Here is a 14,682-nt window from a genome sequence, read left to right as displayed (position 1 = left end):
TAAGCTCATGCGAGTTACTTTTAACAAATAAAACAAATTATTCAGTATCCAAACCTCAGTGATAAAAAGACTTTGTGGACAATCAGCTAGAAATGAATGAGCTGGAGGAGGGTGTTCTGGTGAAAATGCCAATAACAATGAAATCAAGATGCACATGCCATATCAATTTAAACTTGTAGATTAGCTGCTAATTTTAAGGTTTTCTGAAAATTTCCCACTGCAATTTACTGTTTTCATCATGTAATAAGTCTATGCATGTAGTGGTCACAGTATGTATAAGCAGATTAACATTATCTATTTAGAGAGGTTGGGATTCAGCAGTAGAAAGAAAGAGCAATTTGTTAATGTTTAAAAATCCCAAGATGTCTTGTATATATTCACTTAACAAGTATACATTAATCTGCTGGTGACACAAAGGGAAATTATGAGCATGACATCAGCAGCAGCTGGTCATGACTCTACGCATCATTCCTGTCTCCTTCCAGCCCTCTCAGTTCTAAATCATACATGCCACGAGGACAATAAATCCGAGACTTTTTAAACATAGAAAACAATCATAAAGCTAATCCTTAAAAGCACAATAATGCTGGGCATGGTCTATCTACACAAGTCCTGCTCGAGGGGTGTAGTAAAACAAGAAGGGCAAACTACCTAGTGGGGGTTCCGGCGATATGCCAATGCTTTGCAGCAAGGCTTCTGTCTCTCGGCGTTTGCGATCCAGATCCGAGTCGTCTTGAACGGGCTCTTTCTTCTGTTGCATATCTGCCTAAGCGATGTAATGACAGCAAGGAGAGTTAGTGATGTAACTCAAGGCAACTTTTCCTCACTGAAGTGGACATGTGTCCTAAGTCATGACCAGAGCTCTACATAGACATAACCATGAGGGGAGAATAAAAACCACTGTGACCGCTCATTAGTAATCGACAGGGGCTCCCTTTCGTGGTCAAAGTTCACCTCATCTCTATTACCAGTCATGAAAGTTTCTCAGAATGGTGAAATGGGTTAGCAGGTTACGGCACCCGAAGCCAAGTCTGGCTACCCAAGATTGAGTTCCAGGACCTGTATGGTGGAAAAAGAACCCATCAGTGTGCCAGGCAGTGGTGGTGCACACCTTTAATCCCAGCCCTAGGGAGGCAGAGGCAGGAGGATCTCTGAGTTCAAGGCCAGCCTGGTCTATAGAGTGAGTTCAAGGACAGTTAAGGTTACAAAGAAAAACCCTGTCTTGAAAAAAAAAAAAGAATCTACTTGGGTGTCACACAAAACACATTCACGCAAAATAAAATGTAATAACTGGAAATAAAACAAGAAACTTTTAGAGTATTGGAATCAAAGAAAGCTATTTCTGACCGGTATTATTTTAAAAGTAAATCTTGTCTGTTTTAGCCTCTTTGTTCCTTCTGGAGCATCTTGGTCAGCACCTCTTAGTAATACTCACATTCCAGAAATAGAAACATCTGGAATCTAGCTGGAAAGTAAAAAGTAAGGCTCCTTATAGAAACCTGTAAGTGGTGGCCCTTGCCTTTAACCCCTGCACTCAAAAGGCAGAGGCCGGTTGATCACTGTTCAAGGCCAGCCTGGTCTAAAGAGCTACTTTCAGGACAGCTAGGGCTACACAGAGAAACTCTGTCTCAGAAAACAAACAAAAAATACTGTCTGTATTGGTAGTAGAAGCTAAACATGGTGGAAGCCAGGCTAAAGTCTATATTAAGGCAGTGCAGCTGGGCAGAAATTATTTCTGTAGGTCTTTTTTCTCCTTTTCTTTTCTTTCCTTCCTTCCATCTTTTTTCTTTTCTTCCTTTCTTTTTTCTTTCTCTTTTCTTTTTTCTCTTTTCTTCTTTCCTTTCTTTTTTCTTTCTTTCGTTCTTTTTCTACTAGGTTCTGATTTTCACAGGATTCATTAACACATTAACTCAAACAAGAAAACAACTTTCAAGGAAAACATAGTACAAAACAAACAACAAACAAACAAAAACCCCACATATGAGTTCTTGATATGGGATGGCCCTCTGTGTGCTGTGAATATGTTTATTACCATGGTTAATAAAGAAGCTGATTTGGTCAACAGCCAGCAAAATAGAAACCAGGCAGGGAATCCAGAGATGTAGGGAGAAAAAGGGTGGAGACAGGAGCTGCCAGCAGCCTCTGGAGGAGTAAGAGGCCAGAGAATTACTGGTAAGTCATGGGGCGCACTGCGATACACAGATGGTTAGGAATGGGTTAATTTAAATGTAGAACTAGCCAGTAAGAAGCCTGAGCCATCAGTCAAACAGTTTGTAATTAATATTAAGCCACAAAGTTGCTATTTGGGAATGGCTGGTGGGAGAGAAATTTCTACTTACAAATTCCTTTCAAAAATTGTATCTAAAACACAGCACAAGAGAGCCTCAAATCAGAATCCTATGCCTATTTTATGATTTTATAGGATTGTGACAAAGTAAAATGGTAGCTAAAAAAGATCAAGGGACTTGAGTATCTGTTATCTCTCATCCTTTCTGTTCTCCTTTTATTCCACCCTCCTATTCCTTACTCCATTTCACTGTTTGTGTTCCCTTATTCCCTTTATACCACTGCATTCTGTCTCCTCTCCTTTGAAACTCCCTGACCCCCATGGCTCCTTATTAATTTCTTGACCTCCATGGGCATTCCAAATGAAACACACATATACAAAGATTCAGACCATGCAACCACTTGTGTTTTCTGGGTCTGCGTTACCTTACTCATAATGGTTGCTTCCAACACCATGTATGTACCTGATGATTTCATAGTTCCTTTTTCTTAACAGCTGAATCTTTTTCCTTTGTGCAAACGAACCTAATTTTTATTATCCATTCATCAATTGATAGACTTCTAAGATGTTTTGATTTCCTGGCTATTGTGAATAGCATAGCAATGAACATGGATAAACAAATATCTCTATAGTAGGACACAGGGCTTTTGGGACAAATGTCCAAGAATGGTACAGCCACGTCCTGTGGGAGATCTACTTCTAGTTTCCTGCAGAAGCTCCACACTGATCTCACTCCTCCTTCCAAGGCTAAGAGATCCCTGAAGAAGAAAGGGTGGAAAGCTATAGAAGGAATGAATGACTACTTTGAAACTGTGTTTCCCAGATGCACCAGAGACTTGAAATGTATGAATTCATACTTGAAATGTATTCATACCTGAAATGTATGAATTCACAGTGGCTAGGACAGCATTCACAGATGTGGACAAGCTCAAGCAAATAAAACCCCAGTATGGTGTGGGGGAGAAGGCACACCCCTGGCTGAGGAGCTATTGCAACTGATAGCTGCCAGGAAAGAAGAATCCCAGGGTGGCATGCAGACCACACTCTAGTGGATGGTCACACACCAAGGAAATATAGGCCTCGAAAATTAGAGTTAATGCATTTCAAAGAAGGGGACATGGGTCTTGGAAGAGGGGTGAAGATGATAAAAATATATTGTATGGAATTCTTAAGTCCAACTGAGTCATGACATCTGTAAGTTCTCTTATTTCTCTGTTAAGTTTCTGTCTGGTTGACCTGTCCATTGGCAAAAGTGGGGTACTGAAGTCTCCTACTATTAGTATGTGGGGTCTGCTGTGCAATTTTAGCTTTAGTAATCTTTCTTTTACATATGTGGGTACTCTTGTATTTGGGGCATAGATGTTCAGTGTTGAGACTTAATCATGATGGATTGTTCCTGTGATGAGTATAAAGTGTCCTTCTCCATCTCTTCTAATTGATTTTAGTTTGAAGTCTATTTTGTTAGATATTGGGATAGCTACACTCACTTGTTTCCTTGGTCTGTTTGATTGAAATTTTTTTTGAGGCCTGTACTCTGAGGTAATGTCTGTCTTTGAGGTTGAGGTGTGTTTCTTGTATAAAGCAGAAGGATAAATCTTGCTTATGTAACAATTCTCTTAGGCTGTGTCTTTTTGTAGGTAAATTGAGTCTATTAATATTAAGAGATATTAATGACCAATGATTGTTAATTCCTGTTATTTTTTGGTGGTAGTGTTTGTGTGATTCCCTTATTTGGGGTTTGCTGGTGTGAGGTTATCTGTTGCCTGTGTTTTTGTGAGTGCAGTTAGTTTCCTTGTGTTGGAGTTATCCTTCTAGTACTTTCTATAGGGCTGAATTTCTGGATAGGTATTGTTTAAATCTGGTTGTATCATGGAATATATTTTTTTCTTCATCGATGGTGATTGAAAGCTTTGCTGAGTATAGTAGTCTGGGCTTGCATCCATGGTCTCGTAGTGTCTGCATCAATCTGTCCAGGACCTTCTGGCTTTCATGGTTTCCATTGAGAAGTTGGTGTAATTCTGATTGGTCTGTCTTTCTATGTTACTTGACCTTTTTCCTTTGCTGCTCTTAATTCTGTATGTTTTGCATTTTGATTATTATATGGTTAGGGGACTTTATTTATTTATTTTTTTGGTCCAGTCTATTTGATTTTCTGTAAGCTTCTTGTGCCTTCATAGAGATATCCTTCTTTAGGTTAGGAAAGTTTTATTCTATGATTTTGTTGAATATATTTTTGTGCCTTTAAGCTGATATTCTTCTTTTATCCGTATTGTTCTTAGGTTTGGTCTTTTCATGGTATCTTAGATTTCCTGGATGCTTTGTGTTAAGAAGTTGTTGCATTTAATGACCAGTGAATCTATTTCCTCTACAGTATCTTCAACACCTGAGATTCTCTCTTCCATCTCTTGTATTCTGTTGGTTATGTTTGTCTCTGTAGTTCCCATTCATTTACCCAGATTTTCCATATCCAGAATTCGCTGGGTGTGTGTATTCTTTATTGCCTCTATTTCAGTCTTCAAGTCTTGAACTGTTTGAACTGTTTGCTTCACCTGTTTATTGTTTTTTCTTGGTTTTCTTTGAGCTATTTATTAATTTCTTCCAATTTTTTGTTTGTCTTTCCTCCATTTGTTTAAGAGAATTTTTCATTTTCTTTTTAAAGGTCTCTATCATTCTCACAAAATTAAGTTTAAAATCATACTCTTCTGCTTTTTCTGGATTAGGATGAACAAGTCTTCTTGTTTTATGACCACTGGGTACTGGTGTTATCATGTCGCTTTTTAGGTTGTTGGATGAATTCTTCCATTGGTGACTACCCATCTCTTCCTTCAGTTAGTGCCAGCAGGGTCTTTGTATTTTGGTCCAATCCTTGCAGTGGCTGTCTGTGCCTTTGGGAACTGTTCTTGGTCTGCCCTGTACTGTCACTGTCTGTGTCTCAAGGGACCACTGAGGTCCCTCTTGGTCCTCTGTCTTGGCCCACTCTCTTGGTTCACTTTCTCTGTCCACTTGGTGCAGTCAGAGTTCTTCTGAGGTTGCCTGGGAAGGAGTGGGATAAGAGATTTTGGGAGTAGAGTAGGACTTGTAGCTTGCAGGGTTCAATGGATAGTATGGGGGTATTCGAATAGCCTACCTGTAGGAACCCTGACTGCTGGCTGGCTAGAGAAGCTGAGGCAGGTGGGAGAGGGGCCCAGGGTTTTGCCCCAGTGTGGAGCGGCTAGAGAGTAGGGTATACTGCCAGGTAGATGGTCAGTTACCCCTTGGTCCTCTCTGTGCAGTGTATGGAATCCATAAATAATTAATTAAATGCTATAAAAAGGACAACGAAGGGAGGTATTCTGAGTTGGATTGTAGTATTTGCACTATTCTGAACCAGGAGAACACTTATGTGTCCCTATTTCACAGGCAACTTTCCACAGAAGCGAAGCTATCTTGAAGCTCTCCAAGCCAACTATCTTATTCATTATCAGATATCCTTTATTCCCCATGAGCATTGGGCATCTTAGCAGGTAAATTAACTCAAAGAGCATTATTAATTTCATGTGCTTGAGGCAGAAGAGAATTCAGGGCAGTTTGGCTTGCCCCAGACAGTATGCTACAACCCAATTATAAGACAAGAGTGTATTTTTATGTGTCTCTGGGCTCAGTGTTTCTGTTCTTATTCACCTTGGCCTTAAAGTGCACTTTTGGTTTTGCAATCTGTCTGTCATTAGGGAGAGAACTACTGTCATTGGAATCTAAATAGAGCTGAAGAGAGTCAGAGACGATTTCAGCCTTCTCATGTCACTCCATACTCTTAAAAGACAATTCTGTCTCTGCAAAGACATTAAAATGCACATTCTTTTCCAACTGTAATATTTAAACAACCGAAGCAGATTCCTATGTTAATGTGTACAACAAGCCAAGACAGAGTTGAGAAAAAAAGAATGAGGATCAGTATCCTCATTCACTTTTCATATAGTGAAAAAGAAGGATGTGAGGGAAAGGGGAGAGATGCAAGAAAACGGAACCGCTACAGGGGCTAGTGAAATACCGATAAAAATAGCTAAAAACAAAATTAAAACCGTCTTAATATTGAAATGTTGAGTCGCATGGTATTTCAGAGGTGTCCTGAGCCTCGCCTGGGCTTTCAGGCAACACAATGGTTCTGCTCACCCCAAGGTGATCATACCTGGATCAGTTCCCGAGGTAGAGTGCCTAATAAAAATGTGTTTGATGAATGGCTTTGGTGGCACTACTTTATGGTCATAGACCATAGATACATAGCTGAATGTATCTTTCAGGTTAATTTCTGTCAGCCACATCGCGTTTTGAGACCTCTTCCTTTGCAACACTGCTGTGAAAACAAGATTCAGAGCTCTCAATGCTATTCCTGTCAACAAATACGTGTTGCAGGAAGACAGCATCCATGGAAATGAGACACGAGTGGAGCCTTCGCAGAGCAGATGAAACGACCTGCCCAACCCTCCCTTTTAAATGAACTTGGGCATAGTAGACCAAAGTTTTTGTCATAGCATCCTGTGTTGAAAGGTACAGGTGTGGTTTGGAGTTAGAGATTTATTCTAATTTTAAATGGTAGGCATTCAGGAACTATAGCAGAGGTCAAAATATGTATCAAAATTGGCAGCACACATTGTACCAAAATGCTATCTCCCAGTTTCCACTTCTTCAGCACAGGAGTGTGTGCAACTTGCTGTGTCTGTAGATGACCGTGTAAACATGGGTTGAGCATCCCCAATCCGAGATGCAAAAGCTTATAAGTTTCAACATGATCCCAGAATGCAGAATTCCCCACTATAAAATTTTGTTTCATAAAAACTATTATTTTAAACATTTTCTCAAATATTTTTAGTTTATGTATACAGTGCTTATGAAACATACATGTACAGGAATTTCATGTACAAACTCAGGTCTCCAAACACATTCCAATTTGGGTATGTGCAAATATTTCCAAATCTTAAAAATAAAACTCAAAGTAGGAAATATTTTTGGTCTGAAGCATTTCAGATAAGGGATTATTTAAACTACAGGTTAATTTGCCTGGAATGTGGCTTTAGAGAAAAAAGAAATGGGGAAAAAAGAGCTCTGTTCTATTTCTCCAGACTGTGGTACTTGTAGATTGTGGTACAGAAAGGGCCTTAGGTTCTGAGTTAGAGCTAGGATGCTGGGGACAGGATCCTCCTGAGAGCTAGAGACGAGAGAGGGCTATTCTTGTACATCGAGGTCATTTCGTCATTTGAAAAAGATCGGAATAAATTGGTTTCAGATTTCTTCCACACATAAAATAGCGTAACATCTGGGCTGGGGACAGCTCCACAGCTAAGAGAGCACTTACTCAGAGGGGCTGAGTTTGGTTCCCAGCACCCACATCCAATGGCTCAGAAACACCTGTAACTCCAGCTCCAGAGGGGATTCTATACCTCTGGCATCTGTAGGAAGCTGGTCTCAAATGCACTTACACACACACACACACACACACACACACACTTACACAGGCCTTTCAAAAACACTAATACACCCTTCATTTAGTAGCTGATTATCTTAAGTTTGATTTCGGGGCCTCAGTGGAAGAGGTGAAAGGGCACACAAACACCTCACTCTCATTTGCTCTTCAAATACACACGGAAGTGGTTTTAGTTTGTTTGTTTTAGAGATGCTTAAATGGCACAAAGGAAAGAGTCTCGTGAGGGATGCTCGGTTGTGTAGAGAGGAGATTTAAAGCCAGAGCAGACCTAAAATATTACAATCTAGTCTGTGCGTCCCCAAGTTGAGCCCTGATTTGAATCTTCTCAGAGGAACTGAGCATGGAAGTGTTCAATATGAGCTGGCCTGTGACTTTGAGCTGCTTTGTCAGTGAGTCCTTCTGTAACCTGAATTCCAGAGGCACATGGAGGCCTGAGGCATGCAGAAGCTCCTGGGCACTCTGTTTATTATGCAGAGGGAGAGAACTTTGTTCCTCAAAACTGCTAAGTATACCAAGAAGAAAAAAAATGAAAATGAAATCTAGCTTCCATATGCTTGGTTGGCCTGCGAATCTCCCCAAATGTGTAAAATGAAAAAGATAGAGTAGACAGCCAAATTTGGAGCCAGATTTCTATATCACATTGCACTTCATAGTCATTCTGTGCAATTCAAGTTGGATATTAGGATGTCAGTTTCAAAGGAAACCCATTATTAGCAAGAAATGGCAGGTGCTTTAAAGACACAGTAGCTGTTGATGTTAAAAAGAAGGGAAGTGTAATTACATAATGCTCGCTGTGGGCCTCCCACTGAAATGAATAGCCACTCCTCGTCAGTTCTCACCTCAGGTTCACCCACAAGGTCTCAGGGACAGCCGTTATGGAGCTACAAGGACAAACATGTTACCCCACCAGCCAACATGGAAGGCCCAAGGAGCTGGGAGGAGCCAGAAGGCTAGACCGCAAGTGCAGTCATTGGGAAATAATAAACATGGACAATCTGCTGCTTTACTCTTTTAAACTTGTAGAATGAAAGAGCATTTATCTAGATCACGAGGCATCAAAACCCCTTTCTGTCCCTGAACAAAACAATTGCAGTGTGGGGAGCAGCCCGTCTCAAGCTTCCTTTCTAGAGAACCCTTCACAAACATCTTTGTCATCTTGTTTCTGTGCATCTAATGGGCTATTTTAATTGTTTTTTAATTGAGCTATATATTTTTCTCCACTCCTCTCCCTCCCTCTCCCCTCCTCTTCTGCCCGTTCTCATGATCCCCACGCTCCCAATGTACTCAGGAGATTTTGTCTTTTTCTTCTTTCCGTGTAGATTAGATCCATGTAAGTCTCTCTTAGGGTCCTCATTGTTGTCATCTATTGAGAGTTCTCTCTTTAGGTCTGTACTCCATTATTTTATTGGATTATTTGTTCTTTGGATGACTGATTTCTTGAGTTTTTTGTATATTTTAGAGATCAGTCCTCTGTCCAATGTGAGGTTGGTGAAGATCTTTTCTAATGGGTTATTTTTATATGATCATGAAAAATTGAAGAATAAAAAAATATAACACTCCTTGGATTGAGATGATAGAAGATAAATGACAGGCTTTGAATTTGGGGTCAAGAGTCTGACCAGTGAGTTTACCAGGAGAAAAGCTATCTTGCCTCTTGGTCCTTGCTATTTGGTGATATAAACAAGTAAACTTTTGGTGCCAGCAGAAAACGCCCTCCTGCTGCAACACCTAACAGTGTGCTCTGTCTTATCCACCTTCCTTCCTTCTGGTTCCTACTTAACTAAGTTGAAGATTTATTGTGGTGATGGGGGTAGGGGCTGGGGGGTGTGTTTGAGACTGGGTTTCTTCCTTTCTTTCTTTCTTTTTTTTTTTGGTTTTTCGAGACAGGGTTTTTCTGTGGCTTTGGAGCCTGTCCTGGAACTAGCTCTGTAGATCAGGATGGCCTCGAACTCACAGAGATCCGCCTGCCTCTGCCTCCAGACTGCTGCAATTAAAGGATCGCCTGGCGAGACTGGGTTTCTTTGAAGCTTTGGAATCTTTCCTGAAACTAGCTCTTGTGGACCAAGCTGGCCTCCATCACACAGAGATCTGCCTGCCTCTGCTTCCTGATTGCTGGGGATTAAACACATGTGCCATCACTGTCCAGCTAAGCTGGGGATTCTTATTGACCATGGGAAATGCACCCTGTGTCGGAATCACTGGGAATCCATTGGCATTGTTTTCTGTTTTGTCTTCTAAAATGTCCGTCCATACTTTTAGTTTTTGCATAAATAAATAATAAATAACTATAAAGTCCCTCTCTCCTCTTCCTTCCCCCCCCCCCTTCCTTCTTAACATTAACACAGGTATGAACTACATCATAAGTTACAGGCAACGGGAGGGAAGTGGATCCAAACCTTCAACGAAATAAAACCAATCATTGCTCCCAAAGTAATCTAGAAGAGCACATCCCAGAAAGATTAAAGAACATCCAACAGCAAAGAGATCACGGTCCATTTTCAGGGTTCTATTCAAATCCAGGGTGAACCTGGGCTTGCAGGCTTTTGAGTCATGTATGACCGGTTGCTTAGGTGACGCCTGAGAGCGCTTTCGGGAAGAGATGCATCCCCTTCACATTGTACAACACACCGTCACACACACTTCAGTCAAATTTCTAGATAGTTCCTTTCTGCCCACATAAATGGTTCCTTGGGCCCCAGTGACCCTTTGATCCCACAACACCCAGACCCCGCCTCACCTCTTTCCTTTTCCGTTCTTCCTCCTTCCGTTTCTTCTCCTCTCTTATCTGGGCCAAGCGCTGCTTTTTGCGCTCCAACTCAGCTTTTAGGTCACTCTTGTCAGACATCTTTGCTGCCTTGGAGAAAAGGAGGGAGAGAAAGTGAGACTCTGTAAGTAATCTTGTTGTGGTGCCGTTGAAAATCGTTCAAAAGGAAATGCAGCTTGCAAATGTGACTTGGGGTAATAATAGGCTGTGTTATTTAGTCTGTGTCGAAGAAGAGAAAAGCTTAGGTTTGGTCTAACTATGTGATTCTTTTTCTATTATGTATCCATAAATAACTAAAGAAATTTTATGTTGTAATCTGGGTTGTAAAAGAATAGCAATTCACTTCCAGGGGAGCAACATGCTTTCCGAAGAAGTTTCTTCCCAGATGAACAAAAGGAGAGAGTGGGGATCAGACAGGAACCATCAGAAAGACGGCTTCAAGTCTGATGCTAATGGAGCAATTCATCTCCATACTGCACGAGGGAGCCCTAGCGTGTGCTCTACTCAGATGTCTATGGAATGGGTAAACAATCCTCCGTGCAGTTCAGGAAAATCTCATTTTGCTTAACATGACATGCATCCTGAAATGCTAATTTTTCCTGTAAACTCCTCCCAGTTGTCACACCTAATTTCATCTCCCAAATAACACTGTTATTATAAATGTTTATTTGCATACTGTTTTGGTCCTGACCTTTCTCAAAGTAAAGTGTGTGGATGCATGCAGTAAAAGGAGCTAAGCCTGTGTTGAACGCTTAGAAAACTCTGTCCACATAAGGTTCAATTTAATTTATCTTTTCATAAAATACTTATTTCATGTGTATGATTGTTTTGCCTTCACATACATGTGTGTACCACATCCATTTTTGAGTCTGCAGAGGACAAAATGAGTTGCAGGTGGTTATGAGGTATGTGGGTGCTGGCACACGAACCTGGGTTCTCTGAAACAGCAGCGAGTTCCCTAACTGCTAAGCTATTGCTGCAGCTCTGAAGTTGAACTTTAATATTGCCATGACAATGTTCATGATATTGGGACCAGAAGCATTTTCACAAGCAAGAGGTTTGGAGAAGACTATTATCAGTTCCAATGACTCCACGCCTTTTCATCTTTCTCCCTGGAAGCCAGCAAGGCAGAAACTTGCAGAGCTGAAGGCTGTGCAGACGCTGCACGGTGGAACCTAAAGTCTCACTTTCATGTACTCTGATCCACTACGCACACCCAAGACCCGAGTTTAAACTTAGAGCAATGCACACCAAAACCAACCAACCAACAAATAAATAATAAAGATCTGGGGCATAGACCAAAGTGAGCATACTGGAATTAGCAGAACTTGAACTGGATGTCCAAAAATATTAGGGAAACATTGGATGCGCAAAGATGTGGGAAAAGGAGACGCCTGGAGGAGGATGGGTGCAGGAGAAGCGAGGAATCCAGACAAGGAAATACAAATTTCAACAGAAGTGTGTGTGTGTGTGTGTGTGTGTGTGTGTGTGTGTGTGTAAGCAATGATAAAGCCTGGGAGAAACAGAAAATGAGTTCCATTTATGTAGTAACATAACAGCTTTCTGAAAGGGCAAGTGACAAACCCAAAGAGGAGTTTGCTCCAGCCTGTGTGACAATAGGAGCAGACACTAGAAATTAGGCTGCTGCTGGGAGACTGGTGCCAGCATCATCTGCTGCACCTGCATTGGGGAGGAAGTGGCATCAGAGGCGGCGGTCCAGGCTGTGGCTTGCACAGCCAGGGAATGGAGCCCTTTATGGGGGCCTGAATAATATGTAATGAGAAGAGGAAAAAATCTATACAACGATTTAGCTTTGAGAAAACAAAGAAGATGGCACAGATACTGGAAGGAGAAGACCAAAATTGAAACATCAAATAAAAATGTGTTTAATCTGTGCACAACAGTCGACAACTTTTGAGCATGCTGGCATCTGGGTACCAATGGGCAGAGATCATAGGCACACAGCCGATCTGGGTACCAATGGACAGAGATCATAGTCACACAGCTGTTTCTGGGTACCAATGGATAGGGATCATAGGCACACAGCTGATCTGGGTACCAATGGATAGGGATCATAGGCACACAGCTGATCTGGGTACCAGTGGACAGAGATCATAGGCACACAGCCAATCTGGGCACCAGTGGACAGAGATCATAGGCACACAGCCGATCTGGGTACCAATGGACAGAGATCATAGGCACACAGCCGATCTGAGTACCAGTGGACAGAGATCATAGTCACACAGCTGATCTGGATACCAATGGGTAGAGATAATAGTCACACAGCTGATCTGGGTACCAATGGACAGAGATCATAGGCACACAGCCGATCTGAGTACCAGTATACAGGGATCATAGGCACACAGCCGATCTGGGTACCAATGGACAGAGATCATAGGCACACAGCCGATCTGGGTACCAATGGGTAGAGATTATAGTCACACAGCTGATCTGGGTACCAATGGACAGAGATCATAGGCACACAGCTGATCTGGGTACCATTGGACAGAGATCATAGGCACACAGCTGATCTGGGTACCATTGGACAGAGATCATAGGCACACAGCTGATCTGGGTACCAATGGACAGAGATCATAGGCACACAGCTGATCTGGGTACCATTGGACAGAGATCATAGGCACACAGCTGATCTGGGTACCAGTGGACAGAGATCATAGGCACACAGCAGATCTGGGCACCAGTGGACAGGGATCATAGGCACACAGCTGATCTGGGTACCAGTGGACAGAGATCATAGGCACACAGCCGATCTGGGTACCAGTGGACAGGGATCATAGTCACATAGCCAATGCATCAAAATGAAGTCCAGGGGTAAAAGCTCTGTATAAAGCTGGAATCCCTTCACCTGTACAGGACATAAAGCCAGAGCCAGAAATTCATAGCCATGTAGTTAGTCTGAGAAGGAGAGCAGACAGGAGGTGCCTGCCCAAGTGATACCTCCAACTGATAGCCCACACGGTGAAGTGAGGAACTAAACTTATGGTTTTTTATTATTACTCTTCCTTCCTTTGTTTGAAAAGTGACAGAATTAACAAAAGTGAAGTTTTTCGTGACATACTGGTGGCTAACAACGTTCAACAGCAAAGTGTGGGATGCCTGGCAGGGAAAAGGAATGGCACTATTTACAAAAGCTGTCTGAGAAGTTACCTACTTAGCCAATGGGGTCTAATTCATTGTAATTGATGTGGTTCAAATCTTTCTTTGGTCAAAAGAATAATATATAAATACGAAAAGTCACTGCTCTGAGCGGTGGCTCTGCTGTCCTGAGCTGAAACAGACGGGAGAACTCTTAAAGCATACACATCTCCCCTTCTCCATCGCTCCCCAACTAGCTCCTATGTTCTCCCAGGCAAAATGGCCTAACACCACTTCAGCTACATAGTACCATCCTCTGGAACAGACTGCATTCTAGAGCATTCTATACGGTTGTGATATTTTTTTTATTAAGCTTCTTCTTGGAGAATTTACTGCATACACACACACACACATGCAATATATATACACATACATACATATACAAACATATGCACACATATGTTCATATGTAAAAAATGCTGATTACTCATGTATGCACACATATGTGTACACATGTACATATATAATACATGCTGATTATACATTCATACATACACACATATGCACACATATGTATATATGTAATACATGCTGACTACTCATGTATACACACACATGCACAAACATGTACATATATAATGCATGCTGATCATACATGCATACATACACACATATGCTCACACATGTACATATATAATACATGCTGATTATACATTCACACACACATATGCACACACATGTACATATGTAATACATGCTGATTACTCATATCTTCACACACATGCACACACATGTACATATGTAATACATTCTGACTACTCACGTATACATACACACATGTACACACATGTACACACATGTACATATATAATTCATGCTGATTATACATGCATACATACACACATATGCACACACATGTACATATGTAATACATGCTGGCTACTCATGTATACATACACACATGTACACACATGTACATATATAATTCATGCTGATTATACATGCATACATGCACACATATGCACACACATATACATATGTAATACATGCTGACTACTCATATCTTCACACACATAT

The 14,682-nt window shown here is 41.3% G+C and overlaps 1 protein-coding gene across 5 annotated transcripts in view; it reads right to left on the bottom strand.

The window, feature by feature from the left end:
- Dync1i1 (dynein cytoplasmic 1 intermediate chain 1) overlaps positions 1-14,682 on the bottom strand; it is a 317,505-nt gene that overhangs the window by 271,273 nt on the left and 31,550 nt on the right. For 4 of the 5 annotated variants that reach the window (XM_041675567.1, XM_041675566.1, XM_041675568.1 and 1 more), the window contains exons 2-3: positions 10,483-10,599; positions 652-766 (exon numbers count right to left, since the gene is read on the bottom strand). In XM_041675567.1, the coding sequence (XP_041531501.1) occupies positions 652-766; positions 10,483-10,590 (223 nt within the window). In that variant the 5' untranslated portion in view covers positions 10,591-10,599. The remainder of the gene's footprint in view (positions 1-651; positions 767-10,482; positions 10,600-14,682) is intronic. The other variant, XM_041675565.1, reaches the window with a different exon arrangement.

This window comes from Microtus oregoni, unplaced genomic scaffold (genome assembly GCF_018167655.1).
Source record: "Microtus oregoni isolate MIOR12 unplaced genomic scaffold, Mior012 000026F_ref0000081, whole genome shotgun sequence".
In the NCBI taxonomy this organism is placed as follows: Eukaryota; Metazoa; Chordata; class Mammalia; order Rodentia; family Cricetidae; genus Microtus; species Microtus oregoni.
Note: the sequence above shows the minus strand (reverse complement) of the source record. Positions and strands in the feature narration are given on the sequence as shown.